Source organism: Macaca nemestrina, chromosome 11 (assembly GCF_043159975.1).
Source record: "Macaca nemestrina isolate mMacNem1 chromosome 11, mMacNem.hap1, whole genome shotgun sequence".
In the NCBI taxonomy this organism is placed as follows: Eukaryota; Metazoa; Chordata; class Mammalia; order Primates; family Cercopithecidae; genus Macaca; species Macaca nemestrina.
Genome location: NC_092135.1, coordinates 75,316,286 through 75,331,708, shown reverse-complemented (window position 1 = coordinate 75,331,708; position 15,423 = coordinate 75,316,286). Strand labels below are relative to the sequence as shown.

At 37.9% G+C, this 15,423-nt stretch overlaps 1 protein-coding gene across 5 annotated transcripts in view; it reads right to left on the bottom strand.

Annotated features, from left to right (window-relative positions):
- LOC105483174 (alkylglycerone phosphate synthase) overlaps positions 1–15,423 on the bottom strand; it is a 171,032-nt gene that overhangs the window by 125,501 nt on the left and 30,108 nt on the right. For all 5 annotated transcript variants that reach the window (XR_011609891.1, XM_011743862.2, XM_011743861.2 and 2 more), the window contains exon 2: positions 11,923–12,012. Coding sequence is in view for 4 of the 5 variants with exons in the window: in XM_011743862.2 (XP_011742164.2) it covers positions 11,923–12,012 (90 nt within the window). In the remaining variant the exon portion in view is untranslated. The remainder of the gene's footprint in view (positions 1–11,922; positions 12,013–15,423) is intronic.

Below are 15,423 nucleotides of genomic sequence, written 5' to 3'. Positions count from 1 at the left end.
AGAGATGTGATAAATAGAAAACTAAGCACCTATACCAATTGTTGAATCACAGTGACTACTGAATGGATCTTCTTCTTTTCCATGACTGAAGATTAGTTTGAGAACATTAAATGGCTTTTTTTGTAAAATATAAGATGAGATCAATTTATCACTTTCCCATAGCGCTGAAATAGACTATACTATAGAAGATACAGAACCAGAACAAGTTTTCAAGGCCAATGAAATTTCTGTGGACAAAAATTATCCAAGAGGGAAGTGCACATCAGGACGGACAATGACTAAAGAGACAAAGTGACTCTTACTCTGGGGCAGCACATAAGAAGCAACAAAAATATTAGTGTATGTTGCAGGAAGTCAGGGACCCCAAACAGAGGGACCAGCCGGAGCCGCGGCAGAGGAACATAAATTGTGAAGATTTCATGGACATTTATCAGTTCCCAAAATTAATACTCTTATAATTTCTTATGCCTGTCTTGTCTTTAATCTCTTAATCCTGTTATCTTCGTAAGCTGAGAATGTACGTCACCTCAGGACCACTATTGTACAAATTGATTGTAAAACGTGTGTTTGAACAATATGAAATCAGTGCACCTTGAAAACGAATGGAATAACAGCAATTTTAAGGAACAAGGGAAGACAACCAAAGGTCTGACTGCCTGCGGGGTTGGGTAGAACAGAGCCATATTTTTCTTCTTGCAGAGAGCCTATAAACGGACCTGCAAGTAGGAGAGATATTGCTGAATTTTTTTCCCAGCAAGAAATATTAATAATTAATACCCTGGGGAAGGAATGCACTCCTGGGGGGAGGTATATAAATGGCCACTCTGGGAGTGTGTTTTATGCAGTTGAGATAAGGACTGAAGTATGCCCTGGTCTCTTGCAGTACCCTCAGGCTTATTAGGGTGGGGAAAAGATCCCACCCTGGTAAATTTGAGGTCAGACTGCTATCGAACCCTGTTTTCTGTTGTTTAAGATGTTTATCAAGACAATATGTGCACAGCCAAATATAGACCCTCATCAGTAATTCTAATTTTGCCCTTTGCCTTGTGATCTTTGCTTTGTCCTTTGCCTTGTGATCTTTATTGCCCTTGAGCATGTGATCTTTGTGACCTACTTCCTGTTCGTACACTCCCTCCCCTTTTGAAATCCCTAATAAAAATCTGATGGTTTTGCAGCTCAGGGGGCATTACGGACCTACCGACAATGTGGTATCACCCCTGGCAGCCCAGTTGTAAAATTCCTCTCTTTGTACTCTTTCTCTTTATTTCTCAGACTGGCCGACACTTAGGGAAAATATAAAGAACCTGCGTTGAAATACTGGGGGTGGGTTCCCCTGATAAGTATATACAATCATCTAGCCTCAGGGTGAGTTCCACAATTGCTAAGCAATTTAACAGCCTTTTTATAATCAGATAAAGCTTCAATTAAAAATTATGCCATCAAAAAGACAAAGTCTAACAAACTCAAATTCTCCATTTATATACTAACTTGTGATTTGTAAGTACCAAACTAATATATAACACCCATAAAGTCAAAAATAATGACATTTTTCAAAAATTTTACTTTATAGAAATCTTCAGGGACTGAGATGGCTGATTAGAAGCAGCTGTGGTCCACAGCTCTCATGGAGAAGAATGAAAATGGCAACTGAATTCAGCACCTTCAACTGAAATATCCAGATTCTCACACTGAGACTGACTAGGCAGACAGGTCAACCCATGGAGAACAAAGAAAAGCAGGGTGGGGCAATGGTCCAACTGGGAGAAGCATGGAGCCAAAGGAACTCCCACCCCCATCCAAGCAGAGCAGTGAGAGATTGTGCAACCCCACGAGGGAAACCACACTTCTCCCACGAGTCTGTAACCTGTGGATCAGGAGATCCCCTGGTGACCCCATGCCACCAGGGCCTTGAGTTCAATACACAGAGGTGTGCAGAGTCTCAAAAGAACAGTCACTCCGGCTCACACAGTAACCCAGGAGTTTTACAGACTCCGCCCCAGGAATCCCAGCAAGGTGGGAGATCCATCTGCTCACTCTTCTAGGAGGGGGACTGAATCCAGGGATCTAAGCAGCATTGTTCTGCAGGCCACACTTTCACCTCACAAGTTAAGACCCACTAGCTTGGAATTCCAGTCAGACAGTGCAACAAGCTGGAGACTGCCTGAGATGGATGAGTTCCCTGGAGGAGGAGCAACTACCATTTCTGTGGTTAGGTTGACTCAGCTGTTCTAGCCTGCCAGTTCCAGGCAGTCCAGGTGGTCAGAACGAGAAGGAATCCCATACAATGCAACACAGCTGCTATGCCAGATTGTGGCCAGACTGCTTTTTTTAAGTGGGACCCCAATCCATTGCTCCTCATTGGGTGGGGACTCCCTGTGGGAATTTCAGCAACTCGAGCCAGGGTTACACAGACAGAACTCTGATCTGTCCCTAGGACAGAGCCCCCTGGGGGAGAGGCAGACGATGTCTCTGCAGTTCAGTTGACTCAGCCTTTCCAGCCTGATGGCTCTGAAGAGTCTAGGCAGTCTTGGAAGGGTTATCCCCAACATGGCACACCTGCTCCACCAAAAACCAGCCATCCTATTCCTCCTGACTGGGTCAGAGCTCCCAACAGGGGTCTCCTGACACCTCCTACGGGAGCATCCAGGCCAGCAACAGGTCACTACCTACCCTGGGATGGAGCTCCCAGAGGAAAAAGCAGGCTGCCATCTTTGCTGTTTCACAGCCTCCACTGGTGATACCTCCAGGTCAGGGAAAAATGAGGCAAATAGGGTCACGAGCAATCCCCCAACAAACCACAGCAGCCCGACGAAAAAGTGGCTTGACTGTTAAAAGAAAAACAAACAAACAGAAAGCAACAATAACAGCATCAACAAAAAAGACCACACAAAAATCTCACTCAAAGGTCAGCAACCTCAAAAAATTGAAGCTAGATAATCCCACAAAGATGAGAAAGAATCAATGCAAAAATACTGAAAATTCAAAAAGCCAGAGTGCCTCTTCTCCAAATGACCACAATACCTCTCCAACCAGAACTGGGCTGAGGCTGAGATCATTGAATTCACAGAAGTAGGCTTCAGAAGGTGGGTAATAACAAACTTTGCTGAGGGAAAGGAGCATGTTGTAACCCAATGCAAAAAAGCTAAGAATCATGATAAAACAATACAGGAGCTGAAAACCAGAAGAGCCAGTTTAGAGAGGAGCATAACTAATCTGATGGAGCTGAAAAACGCAACACAAGAAATTCACAATGCAATCACAAGTATCAACAGCAGAATAGACCAAGTGGAGGAAAGAATCTCAGAGCTTGAAGACTACAGTCTTCAAGGCAAACAAGAATAGAGAAAAAGGAATGAATAGGAATGAACAAAACCTCTGAGAAATATAGGACTATACAAAAAAGACTGGACCTATGACTGATTGGGGTACCCAAAAGAGATGGAGAGGATGGAACCAAGTTGAAAAACATACTTCAGAATATCATCCAGGAGAACTTCCCCAACTTAGCAAGACAGGCCAACATTCAAATGCAGGAGGTCCAGAGAACCCCAGTAAGATACTCCACGAGAAGATCAACCCCAAGACACATAATCATCAGATTCTCAAAGGTTGAAAAGAAGAGAAAAAAATATAATGGGCAGCCAGAGAGAAAGGCCAGGTCATCTACAAAGGGAAACCCATCAGACTAACAGCAGACATTTCAGCAAAAACCCTACAAGCCAGAAGAGATTGGGGGCCAATATTCAACATTCTTAAAGAAAAGAATTTCCAACCCAGAATTTCACATCCAGCCAAAACTAAGCTTCATAAGAAAAGAAGACACTTTCCAGACAAGCAAATACTGAGGGAATTCATCACCACCAGGCCTGCCTTGCAAGAGCTCCTGAAGAAAGCACTAAATATGAAAAAGAAAAACTGTTACCAGCCACTATAAAAACACATTTGAAGTACACAGACCAGTGACACTATGAAGCAACCACATAAACAAGTCTGCAAAATAACCAGCTAGCATCATGATGACAGGATCAAATTCACACATAATAAAAACCTTAAATGTAAATGGGCTAAATGCCCCAATTAAAAGACACAGAATTGCAAGCTGGGGGAAGAGTCAAGACCCATTATGCTGTCCTCAAGAGACCCATGTAACATGGAAAGACACACAAGGACTCAAAATAAAGGGATGGAGGAAAATTTACCAAGCAAATGGAAAACAGAAAAAAGCAGGGGCCGCAATCCTAGTTTCTGACAAAACAGATTTTAAACCAACAAAGACCAAAAAAGACAAAGAAGGGCATTACATAATGGTAAAGGGTTCAATTCAACAAGAAGAGCTAACTATGCTAAATATATATGTACCCAATAGAGGAGCACCCAGATCCAAAAGCAAGTTCTTAGAGACCTACAAAGAGACTTATACTCTCACACAAAATAATGAGAGGCTTTAACATCCCACTGACAATATTAGACAGATCACTGAGACAGAAAATTAAAAGATATTCAGGACCTGAACTTAGCTTTGGATCAAGCAGACTTGACAGACATCGAGAGAACCCTCCACCCAAAAACAACAGAATATATATTCTTCTCATAGCCACAACACTTACTCTAAAATCGATCACATAATTGGAATTAAAACACCCCTCAGCAAATGCAAAATAACTGAAATCATAACAATCTCTCAGACTACAGCACAATCAAATTAGAATCAAGAATTTAAAAAATCACTCAAAACCACACAACTACATAGAAACTGAACAACCTGAATGACTCCTGGGTGAAACTAAGCCAGAAATCTAGAAGTTATTTGAAACTAATGAGAACAAAGAGACAAAGTACCAGAATCTCTGCAACACAGCTAAAGCAGTGTTAAGAGGAAAATTTATAGCACTAAATGCCCACATCAAAAAACTTCTAGTAGAAAGACCTCAAATTAACAAGCTAACATGACAACTAAGAGAACTAGAAAACCAACAACAAACAAGCCCCAAAGGTAGCAGAACACAAGAAATAACCAAGATCAGAGCAGAACCGAAGAAGACAGAGATGCCAAAAACCCTTCAAAAAGCCAATGAAACCGGGAGATGGGGGTTTTTTTGTTTTGTTTTTTGTTTTTTTTTGAAAAAATAAATAGGTAGACTGCTAGCTAGACTAATAAAGAAGAAAAGAGAGAAGAATCAGACACCATCAAAAATGGTAAGGGGGATATTACCACTGACACTACAGAAATACAAATAATTATCAAAGAATACTATGAACACCTCTATGCATATGAACTAGAAAATCTAGAAAAAAGTGGGTAAGTTCCTGGACATAAACACCCTCCCAAGATTGAACCAGGAAGAACCTGAATCCCTGAATAGACCAAGAATGAGTTCTGAAAATGAGATAGTAATAAATTGCTTGCCAACCAAAAAAAGCCCAGGGCCAGATAGATTTACAGTTGAATTCTACTAGAGGTACAAAGAAGAGCTGGTACCATTTCTACTGGAACTAAATTGAAAAGGAGGGACTGCTACCTAACTCCTTTTATGAGACCAGCATCATCCTGATACCAAAACCTGGCAGAGACACAACAACAAAAAAGAAAAATTTAGGCCAGTATCCCTGATGAACATCAATGCAAAAATCCTCAATAAAATACTGGCAAACTGAATCCAGCAATACATCAAAAAGCTTATCCACCACAATCAAAGTTGGTTCAACATATGCAAATCAATACATGTAATTTATCATGTAAACAGAACTAAAGACAAAACCACATGATTATCTCAATGGACACAGAAAAGGCCTTAGATAAAAGTCAACATCCTTCATGTTAAAAACTCAATAAACTAAGTATTTAAGGACCATACCTCAAAATAATAAGAACCATATATAACAAACTCATAGTCAATATCATACCTGAATGAGCAAAAGCTGGAAGCATTCTCCTCAAAAACCGGCACAAGACAAGGATGCTTTCTCTCACTACTACTATTCAACACAGTATTGGAAGTTCTGGCCAGGGCAATCAGGCAAGAGAAAGGAATAAAGAAAATTCAAATAGGAAGAGAGGAAGTCAAACTGTTTCTGTTTGCAGATGACATGATCCTATATCTAGAAACCCCCATTGTCTCAGCCCAAAAGCTTCTGAAGCTGATAAGCAACTTCAGCAAAGTCTCAGGATACAAAATCAATGTGCAAAAATCACTAGCATTCCTATACACCAACAACAGGCAAGAGGAGAGCCAAATCATGAATGAACTCACATTCACAATTGCTACAAAGAGAATAAAACACCCATGAATACATCTAACAAGGGAAGTGAAGGACCTCTTCAAGGACAACTACAAATCACTGCTCAGGGAAATCAGAGAAGATACAAACAAATGGAAAAACATTTCATGCTCATGGATAGGAAGAATCAATATTGTGAAAATGGCCATACTACCCAAAGTAATTTATAGATTCAATGCTATTCCCATTAAACTACCATTGACATTCTTCACAGAATTAGAAAAAACTATTTTAAAATTCATATGGAATCAAAAAAGAGCCTGTATAGCCAAGACAATCCTACACAAAAAGAACAAAGCTGGAAGCATCACACTGCCCAAGTTCCAACTATACTACAAGGCTACCGTAACCAAAACATCATGGTACTGGCACAAAAACAGACACATAGACCAATGGAACAGAACAGACATCCCAGAAATACGACTGCATACCTACAGCCATCTGATCTTCAACAAACCTGACAAAAACAAGCAATGGTGAAAGGATTCCTTTTTTTTTTTTTAAGACGAGAGTTTCACTCTTGTTGCCCAGGCTGGAGTGCAATGGCGCAATCTTGGCTCACCGCAACCTCCACCGCCCAGGTTCAAGTGATTCTCCTGCCTCAGCCTCCCAAGTAGCTGGGATTACAGGCATGTGCCACCATGCCCAGCTAATTTTTGTATTTTTAGTAGAGACAGGGTTTCTCCATGTTGTTCAGGCTGGTCTCGAACTCCCAACCTCAGGTGATCCACCCACCTCGGCCACCCAAAGTGCTGGGATTACAGGCGTGAGCCACTGCGCCCGGACAGGATTCCCTATTTAATAAATGGTGCTGGGAGAACTGGCTAGCCATATGCAGAAAATTGAAACTATACCCCTTCTTTACATCTTACACAAAAATTAACTCAAGATGGATTAGAGACTTAAATGTAAAATCCAAAACTATAAAAACCCCAGAAAAAAATCTAGGCAATAACATTCAGAACACAGGCATGGGCAAAGATTTCATGACGAAAACGCCAAAAGCAATTGCAACAAAAGCCAAAATTGACAAATGGGATCTAATTAAACTAAAGAACTTCTGCACAGCAAAAGAAACTATCATCAGAGTGAATAGACAACCTATAGAGTGGGAGAAAATTTTTGCAATGTGAGCCTCTGACAAAGGTCTAATATCCAGAGTCTACAAGGAACTTAAACAAATTTACAAGAAAAAACCAACCCCATTAAAAAGTGGGCAAAGGACATGAACAGACACTTCTCAAAAGAAGACATTCATGCAGCCAACAAACATGAAAAAAAGCTCAGCATCACTCATCATTAGAGAAATGCAAATCAAAAGCCAGTTAGAATGGCGATTATTTAAAAGTACAGAAACAACAGATGCTGGCAAGATTGCAGAGATAAAGGAACGCTTTTACACTGTGGTGGGAGTATAAATTAGTTCAACCATTGTAGAAGACAGTGTGGTGATTCCTCAAAGATCTAGAGGCAGAAATACCATTTGACCCAGCAATTCCCTTACTGGGTATATACACAAAGGAATATAAATCATTCTATTATAAAGATACATGCATGCATATGTTCATTGCAGCACCATTCACAATAGCACAGACATGGAATCAACCCAAATGCCCATCAATGATTGACTGGAAAAGAAAATATGGTACATATACACCATGGAATACTATGCAGCCATAGAAAGGAACACAATCATGTCCTTTGCAGGGACAGGGATAGAGCTAGAAGCCATTATCCTCAGCAAATGCACACAGGAACAGAAAACCAAATACCGCATGTTCTCACTTATAAGTGGGAGCTGAACAATGAGAACACATGAACACAGGGAGGGGAACAACATACACCGGGGCACATCAGGGGGAGCGGTGGAAGGAGGGAGAGCATCAGGAAAAATAGCTAATGGATAGTGGGCCTAATAACCTAATAACCAAGGTGATGGGTTGATCTGTGTAGCAAACCACCATGGCACACGTTTAGCTAAGTAACAAACCTGCACATCCTGCACATGTACCCCAGAACTTAAAAGCTGAAGGAAAAAAAAATCTATAGAATTGGCTCCAGAGTATTGCCTTATGCTGCTTAAACCCAGGAGGACTAAATTCATCCATACTTAGAAGGAATAAAAGTGGTAAGTTATAAATCTAGAGATTTATAAACTGATAAATTATAAATCTGTTCAGAAGATAGACTGCTCAGAAAAAAAATTTCAGACCCTTCTCCTAACATAGGGGAAAATCTGTTACTCTATAATAGCTTCTAATAATTGCTTACAACTTAATGCCTAGGTTTGAAATGTCAAAGTTACCCTCCCACAAAATACATACAATCAACTACATTCCACATAAAAATCTCTTTTCAATGTTCTTTGGATCAGAAATAGGAGAACCCCACACCTCATCAATTTTCACTGATAATCACTGTTAGTTTCTGGCACGTAGGATTTCCCTTTCTTTCTTTCCAGCTCTGTTATATTTCTTTCTTCTGATATTTTATCCAACTTTTCTATGTGGTTATAAAAGGCGAGAGGCCTGAATTATTTCAGTCCACCTCACTGACAGAATAGAAAGTCTCTACAAAAAAATGTCAAAAATTGTCCTTAACTCTAATATTATTAATAAATAAGAGTGAATCAATACTGTTCAGCCAAACAGCGTTTTCTTGTACTCAGCCTTTGTAGTCATGAATTCCATTTTCTCTTTCAGGAATATCACAATCTTCTTACGCTTCTGCCCTTTGCCTTTCACAGTAACAATAGGAATTTTTGATGCAAGATAAATGTTTATAATATGACTAACTCTACTGTGCTGGTATACACAGCGTAGTGCTCCCAGGGTTTGGAGACAGAACAAGATCAGTACAGTGGATGAGTTTAGTTATCTGCAAAAGTAACTCAAAAGCACAGTATAATAGAAACTGCAGAAGAATGAAGCTTAAAAACACCTGGTTTTTAATCCCAATTTACCACTGAGCAGGCGACTTCAGGTAAGCTACTTAACTTTCCTCATCCTCATTATTTTTAAGAAGATAACTCTATCCATTTGATAGGGTTATTGTAAGACAACTCAGTAGGCACTCAATAAATAGTAGATATTATTATCTTAAGAGTGTTTGTAAATGTTTTCTGATAAAAATCAGAGAAACCTACTCATTCACCAGTTATTCTCAGGAAAACAGACTAGACATAGAGAAAGTTATGATTCAATTCAACTCAGTTTATGACCCTGTGACAAGGTACTGGTGCTTCCCACCAAAATGGGAATTGAATTTTGTTTTGCTTTTTCATTTTAGTTACTGTTTGTTTAGTATATATTTAATCCCAGAGCACCTAAATCCCATTTATATGTCTGGGGAATTATCCTTTGTGTAAGTCTTGGAGGAAGGCAAAAGCTACCCTCCACTAATGCAAATTTGCCAGATATTCACTTTCCTGGTCTCTCTTGCAGGCTCTTCCAGTCAGACGCACCCTTATTCTCCCTCTCCCCCACTGGACTCAGACTTAGGAGTCAACAATGCAAAAAAATGAGGCCTTTAAGGAATGCGTTCCAGTAGGAGTGGTAGTAACCCATTAAAACCAACAGAAAAATTCTCTGGTTCTATCACAGCCTATATAAATATCTCCATCAAGACGATCAAATCTCCTTTGTTCTGAATGTATGCTCTCCAAATAATATCTAAGTTGCAAATGTTGTTCTCTAGATACCCTAACATCAGAAAGGGCACTAACATGTATTCCACACCCTGAAAAAGGAATAATCTAACCATAATTGAATACACCGAGGTTCTAATTTTTTAAATCAGTCTCTTAGAAGTGTGGCATGTGTCAGACCCCTACAGCCTCATCTCTTCCAGGAAACTGACAAATCAGGTGCCAGAACACCCAAAATAAGAACGAGATCCTGAACCCATGGGACCCACTAAGGCATAGTTACCTGTGATGTTTTATGACTAATCATTCATTTCACACACACACACACACACACACACACACACACACACCCTTTCTCATATAAACCACTACATGGCCTACAGTACTGTACAGAAGACTTTGCTGAAATACAAGTGACCATCTACCCTGCTCCATAAAACAGAAATGCTGTGTACCTTCAAGATCCAAACACAAAGAGAGAAAAAGAGAAAGAGAAATGAGAGCAGTGTCCGAGAAGAGAGAAATTTGGGTTTCTAAATTCAGAAGATTCGTTTTTTTTCCTCCAGAAGACTTTGAAAAGCCAATCTCTACATCGATGTTTCTACTATATCAGACATTATTCTATTTAAATAAAACATAAAAGATTCAACATTTAGAACACTGGTAAATTTAATTTTAACCAGAAATCCCTTCTACCTGAATTACACAATTTCTCAACTAAGCTTCCATTGCATGCTACCCAATCACACTTAAGGATGGGAATGAGAACACAGATAATATTTATTTTCCTAATAAAAAAAAACTAATGTCAAATGTACCTCTTCATACCTTGATTAAAATTACTTTCAAATTACTATTCCTGAGATTTTATTTTAGGTACAAAATATTAATGTCAGAAAAATAGAAAAATTATTAATACATTGCACTGAAAAGGAAATAAATAACTTCTCCTAAGGAATGAAACTTACTTTGTTGACATTTTAATATATTGATATAGCATATGTTTTAAAAACATTAACTTAAGTATAGTAATGTCCAATAGATATTAAATCAGAGTACAATACTGGAATAGACTCGTAATATATCTGATCCAATTTTTTACTTAGTCTCAATTTCTTGTTATTTTTGGTTCCAGCATTCAAGTATTACATATTTGTACTCACTGCCCTTTCAAATGTTGTATCAAAATTCAACAGACAAACCAAAAACAGAGCTTTGGCAAGGGCAGTATTGCTTAAAACCAACAAAGAACTTATTTTACAATTCTGACCACATCTAGAACAAATAGGAATAACAGAAATATCCTTTAGAATTCTTTTTAATATTTTTTCCAGTTTTACTGAGGTATGATTGAACAAATATACTTTGTAATTCTTATCAGCAAATAACCACATTTCAGATACAGGAAAGCTATCACAAAAATGACTGATCTTTCTCTATCACTTCTTTCCTAATTTATCTCAGAAACTAATTTTTTACAATACTATTTATATTCACACAGACCTAAAATCGTTCACCTTTCATAATAACCCACACTCCAACGTAAATTACCAGATTTAAATATGAAGCTGCTTTCAAAAAATTGAATGGCATGGGGATTGGGTGGTGGGTGGCTTATAGACATTATTTGGATCCTGACACAAATAAACTACCTATAAAAGATGTTTGTGAGACAACTGGAGAACATGAATATGAACTGGATAACTAGATAAAAAATTTTTGCTATTTTTGGATATATAATATTATTATATAATTGTTTATATTAGGTCCTTATTTTTTAAGACATAAAATATATATATACACATACACACATATGCATATATTTAGAGGTGACATGACAACATCAGAATTTGAAATATTACCAGGGGAAAAAAAGCAGTTATAGCAAAATGTTGATAATGTTTAAACTCAGGGAGAAATCATATTTTCAAGTGTGTTTAAAATTTTTCATAGAAAGAATTAAAGAAGTAACAAAAGAAGAAATAAACCAGGGTTACCTTTTCCCAGTCAACTCAATTTGGCCCTTCTTATTGAAGATGAATTTAGAATCATTATATCCCCATCCATTCCATTTCATAACTTCTTGCCTAGTGAGAAGAAAAAATATATAAATGAGACCAATGCTAAACATCTTAAAACTGTATAGTATATCATTGATTATTAACTCACAATCATCTAAAGCACCTTATGCCCACTAATTGTATAAGGTTAAATAAAATTAGCACATGTTAAAATGTCCATATACTAATATTTCTGAATATAGAATCACTCTGATGAGCAGCACCTGCTTCACAGAGGGCTACAACCAATAAATTTAATGCATTCAAAGGAAGAAATAAAAAGTTGCAAAAAGGAAGAAGATAAGTTTAAAATATAAATGTCTCATTTTGTACATGTTATTGGGTTTACATTGTAGAATGACCTAAACAGTTTTGCAATTAAAACTAAGGAAACACAATTTTACACATATGAGAAAAAAATCATAATTACTAATCTTCTGCTATGATTTTTAAAAAAGACCAACTTACCAAGTAGATTGGCTGGCAATAGACACAATAAAGTAAGTTAAAAATCTCAGTGCTGCCGGGCGCGGTGGCTCACGCCTGTAATCCCAGCACTTTGGGAGGCCGAGGCGGGCGGATCACAAGGTCAGGAGATTGAGACCACGGTGAAACCCCGTCTCTACTAAAAAAAATACAAAAAATTAGCCGGGCGTGGTTGTGGGCGCCTGTAGTCCCAGCTGCTCGGGAGGCTGAGGCAGGAGAATGGCGTGAACCCGGGAGGCGGAGCTTGCAGTGAGCCGAGATCGCGCCACTGCACTCCAGCCTGGGCGACAGAGCGAGACTCCGTCTCAAAAAAAAAAAAAAAAAAAAAAAAAAAAAAAAAAAAAAAAAAATCTCAGTGCTGGGTTTACATTCTAAATCCTTCAAATTCCATATAACTACCAATCTCTACCTTGACCTACATATTGTAACAGTTAATGGTTATACCCATTTTCAAAATTCCAAAATAACATGCTATTTTTAATTTCCAAAACACCAATATTTCATAGCTGTAAAAATCCTTATTTATCAAAATCAATGGCTGAATCATTCAATTTTTCACATCATGTAAGAATAGATAGGTCTGGACCTGTAGAGAACATAATAAGCAATCACGCTGAAGTACTGCATCACTTTTTATTACATGTTTTGGCAAACTACCCTAGTTTGATCTTGGCTACTGAAATAAATGGGTGGTGAGTCTTCTTACCACAAATTTAACTATGCAGTTTATGACGCAAATAATTTAACAAAAACATTTTTCTATCTTGAAAGTTATCTGCTGCATTAAAATTTCAAAATAAACAAAGATGCACTCATTACAAAGCGTTCTTCTTATTCTCTGTAATTCTCAAGAAAGAAGAAACAAGCAAGTTTTTTTTATTACAATCATAATTCTTGTTCTAGTTCAAAGGCTTTTCAAACAAATGAACATGAACATAATACAACTGAACCAGATACAGGTAATTAATTATGAACTGAAATCTCCGTCTATACATAAAATTAAGACAAAGAAACTAGGAATGCTCTGTTTACAACTATGATTTGCTATTAATAAAAGCTACAGTCCCTCTACAAGAACTTCAAAATATCTGAAGAGTATCAATCCAGAGACTGGATTTCTAGATTAGTCAGTTATAAACTAACACCAAATATTTTTTCTAATCCCATAACATTCCTACCTCATTGCAGAGGGAGGTTTTGGAAGGGAGCTTTTGGAAAAATCTCTATGGAAAAACATCACGACTAATGTTACCGGTGACACACTCATTTTCTTAAGATTTTACTTTTTTTTGTTTTGGTGCCAACACTTGGGATTGAACCTAAGATTTTTCACATTCTAAAAACAGATTAGGATATTTTCCACTTTTTTTTCATGATTAAATTATCTCCACTTTTATGAAGTATAATTTACTTAGTATTTTCTTATATTTCAATAATCAGAAGGGTAAATATATATTTTAACACATTAACATCTTTAATGGCTTATAATGTGCATAGATTTTATGTGATTGCATTTTATTAGTGAATTTCAACATTTATTATAATTCTGTTCTTTACAAAATAGTAATTTGGTATTACACAAAATAAATGCAAAAATCTCAAGGCAAGGCACAGGGAAATAATTTCAGTACAGAGGTTGAATTTGGCATGTTTATGTAGCTTAACAATGAAAATCATTTTCCTTAAAATTATCCCTAGAATTTTTTTTTTTTTTTTTTTTTTTGAGACGGAGTCTCGCTCTGTCGCCCAGGCTGGAGTGTAGTGGCCGGGTCTCAGCTCACTGCAAGCTCCGCCTCCCGGGTTCGGGCCATTCTCCTGTCTCAGCCTCCTGAGTAGCTGGGACTACAGGCGCCCGCCACCTCGCCCAGCTAGTTTTTTGTCTTTTTTAGTAGAGACGGGGTTTCACTGTGTTAGCCAGGATGGTCTCGATCTCCTGACCTAGTGATCCACCCGTCTCGGCCTCCCAAAGTGCTGGGATTACAGGCTTGAGCCACCGCGCCCGGCCTAATTATCCCTAGAATTTAAAAAATTGTTCCCAGATGACCCCAAAGTAAAAAGCTAAACTTGGTCACATGGGTTCATTCTTAGCACTTCATGAGGAAATGAATCAAGATGAGCAGGAAAGATCTGCTGTTATACACTATAAAATGAAGGGTTTTACATCCTGAAGAGTCTTTGGCCTTACATTTTCAAGTTGGGTAATATCCTAAAGAACTTCCAAATTTTCAACTGTAGGTACCTTTTTCTCTCTTTTCATCCCAGTCATAAAATTGGGCTTATAAAATGGACTTTACTATATTTGTAACAACTTTTGGAGTCCTCTCAGAAGTCGAATGTAGGCATTTGGAATGCATTTGTGCCCCAAACAGGATTACAAAGTATAAATAGTATACAATTAAAATCTAGATTACCCCCAAACCAATCTTTTGATATCTTCAAGTACCCCAGGTGTTAAATAAAAGACAGGTAAATTTTCCAGGCTTCTGGTTTTATACTTTTTTGTACACATATTCCAACCCCCCCCCCCGAAATTACTAGTATATACTCTGATAGTTAAGTACAACTATATGATTAAATTTTTAAATAACTTCTTATAAATAAGAGTATAATAAGTATTTTGAAGGGCATTACAGCATAACATTTTAAAATTAGAATAAAACTTTACATGGTCACAGAATTCGAAAACTAAAAAGATCCTCAGAACCCACCTAGTTCAATTGCTCATTTTTCAGATAAAGAAACTACCCAGGGAAGCATCCCTGGCCACACAGCTAAGTTAGTTGTGAGTATCCAAAGGCTGACTTCCAGTCTCACAATTCTTCCTCTTCAGACAGGCAATAATATCTGAAACCCATCTAAGTCAGGCTCTCAGAAAACCAGAATATTTGAAATAACTCATTTTTTTCTTCACATCAATAGTGTTTCAAGAAACTATTGGGCCGGGCGCGGTGG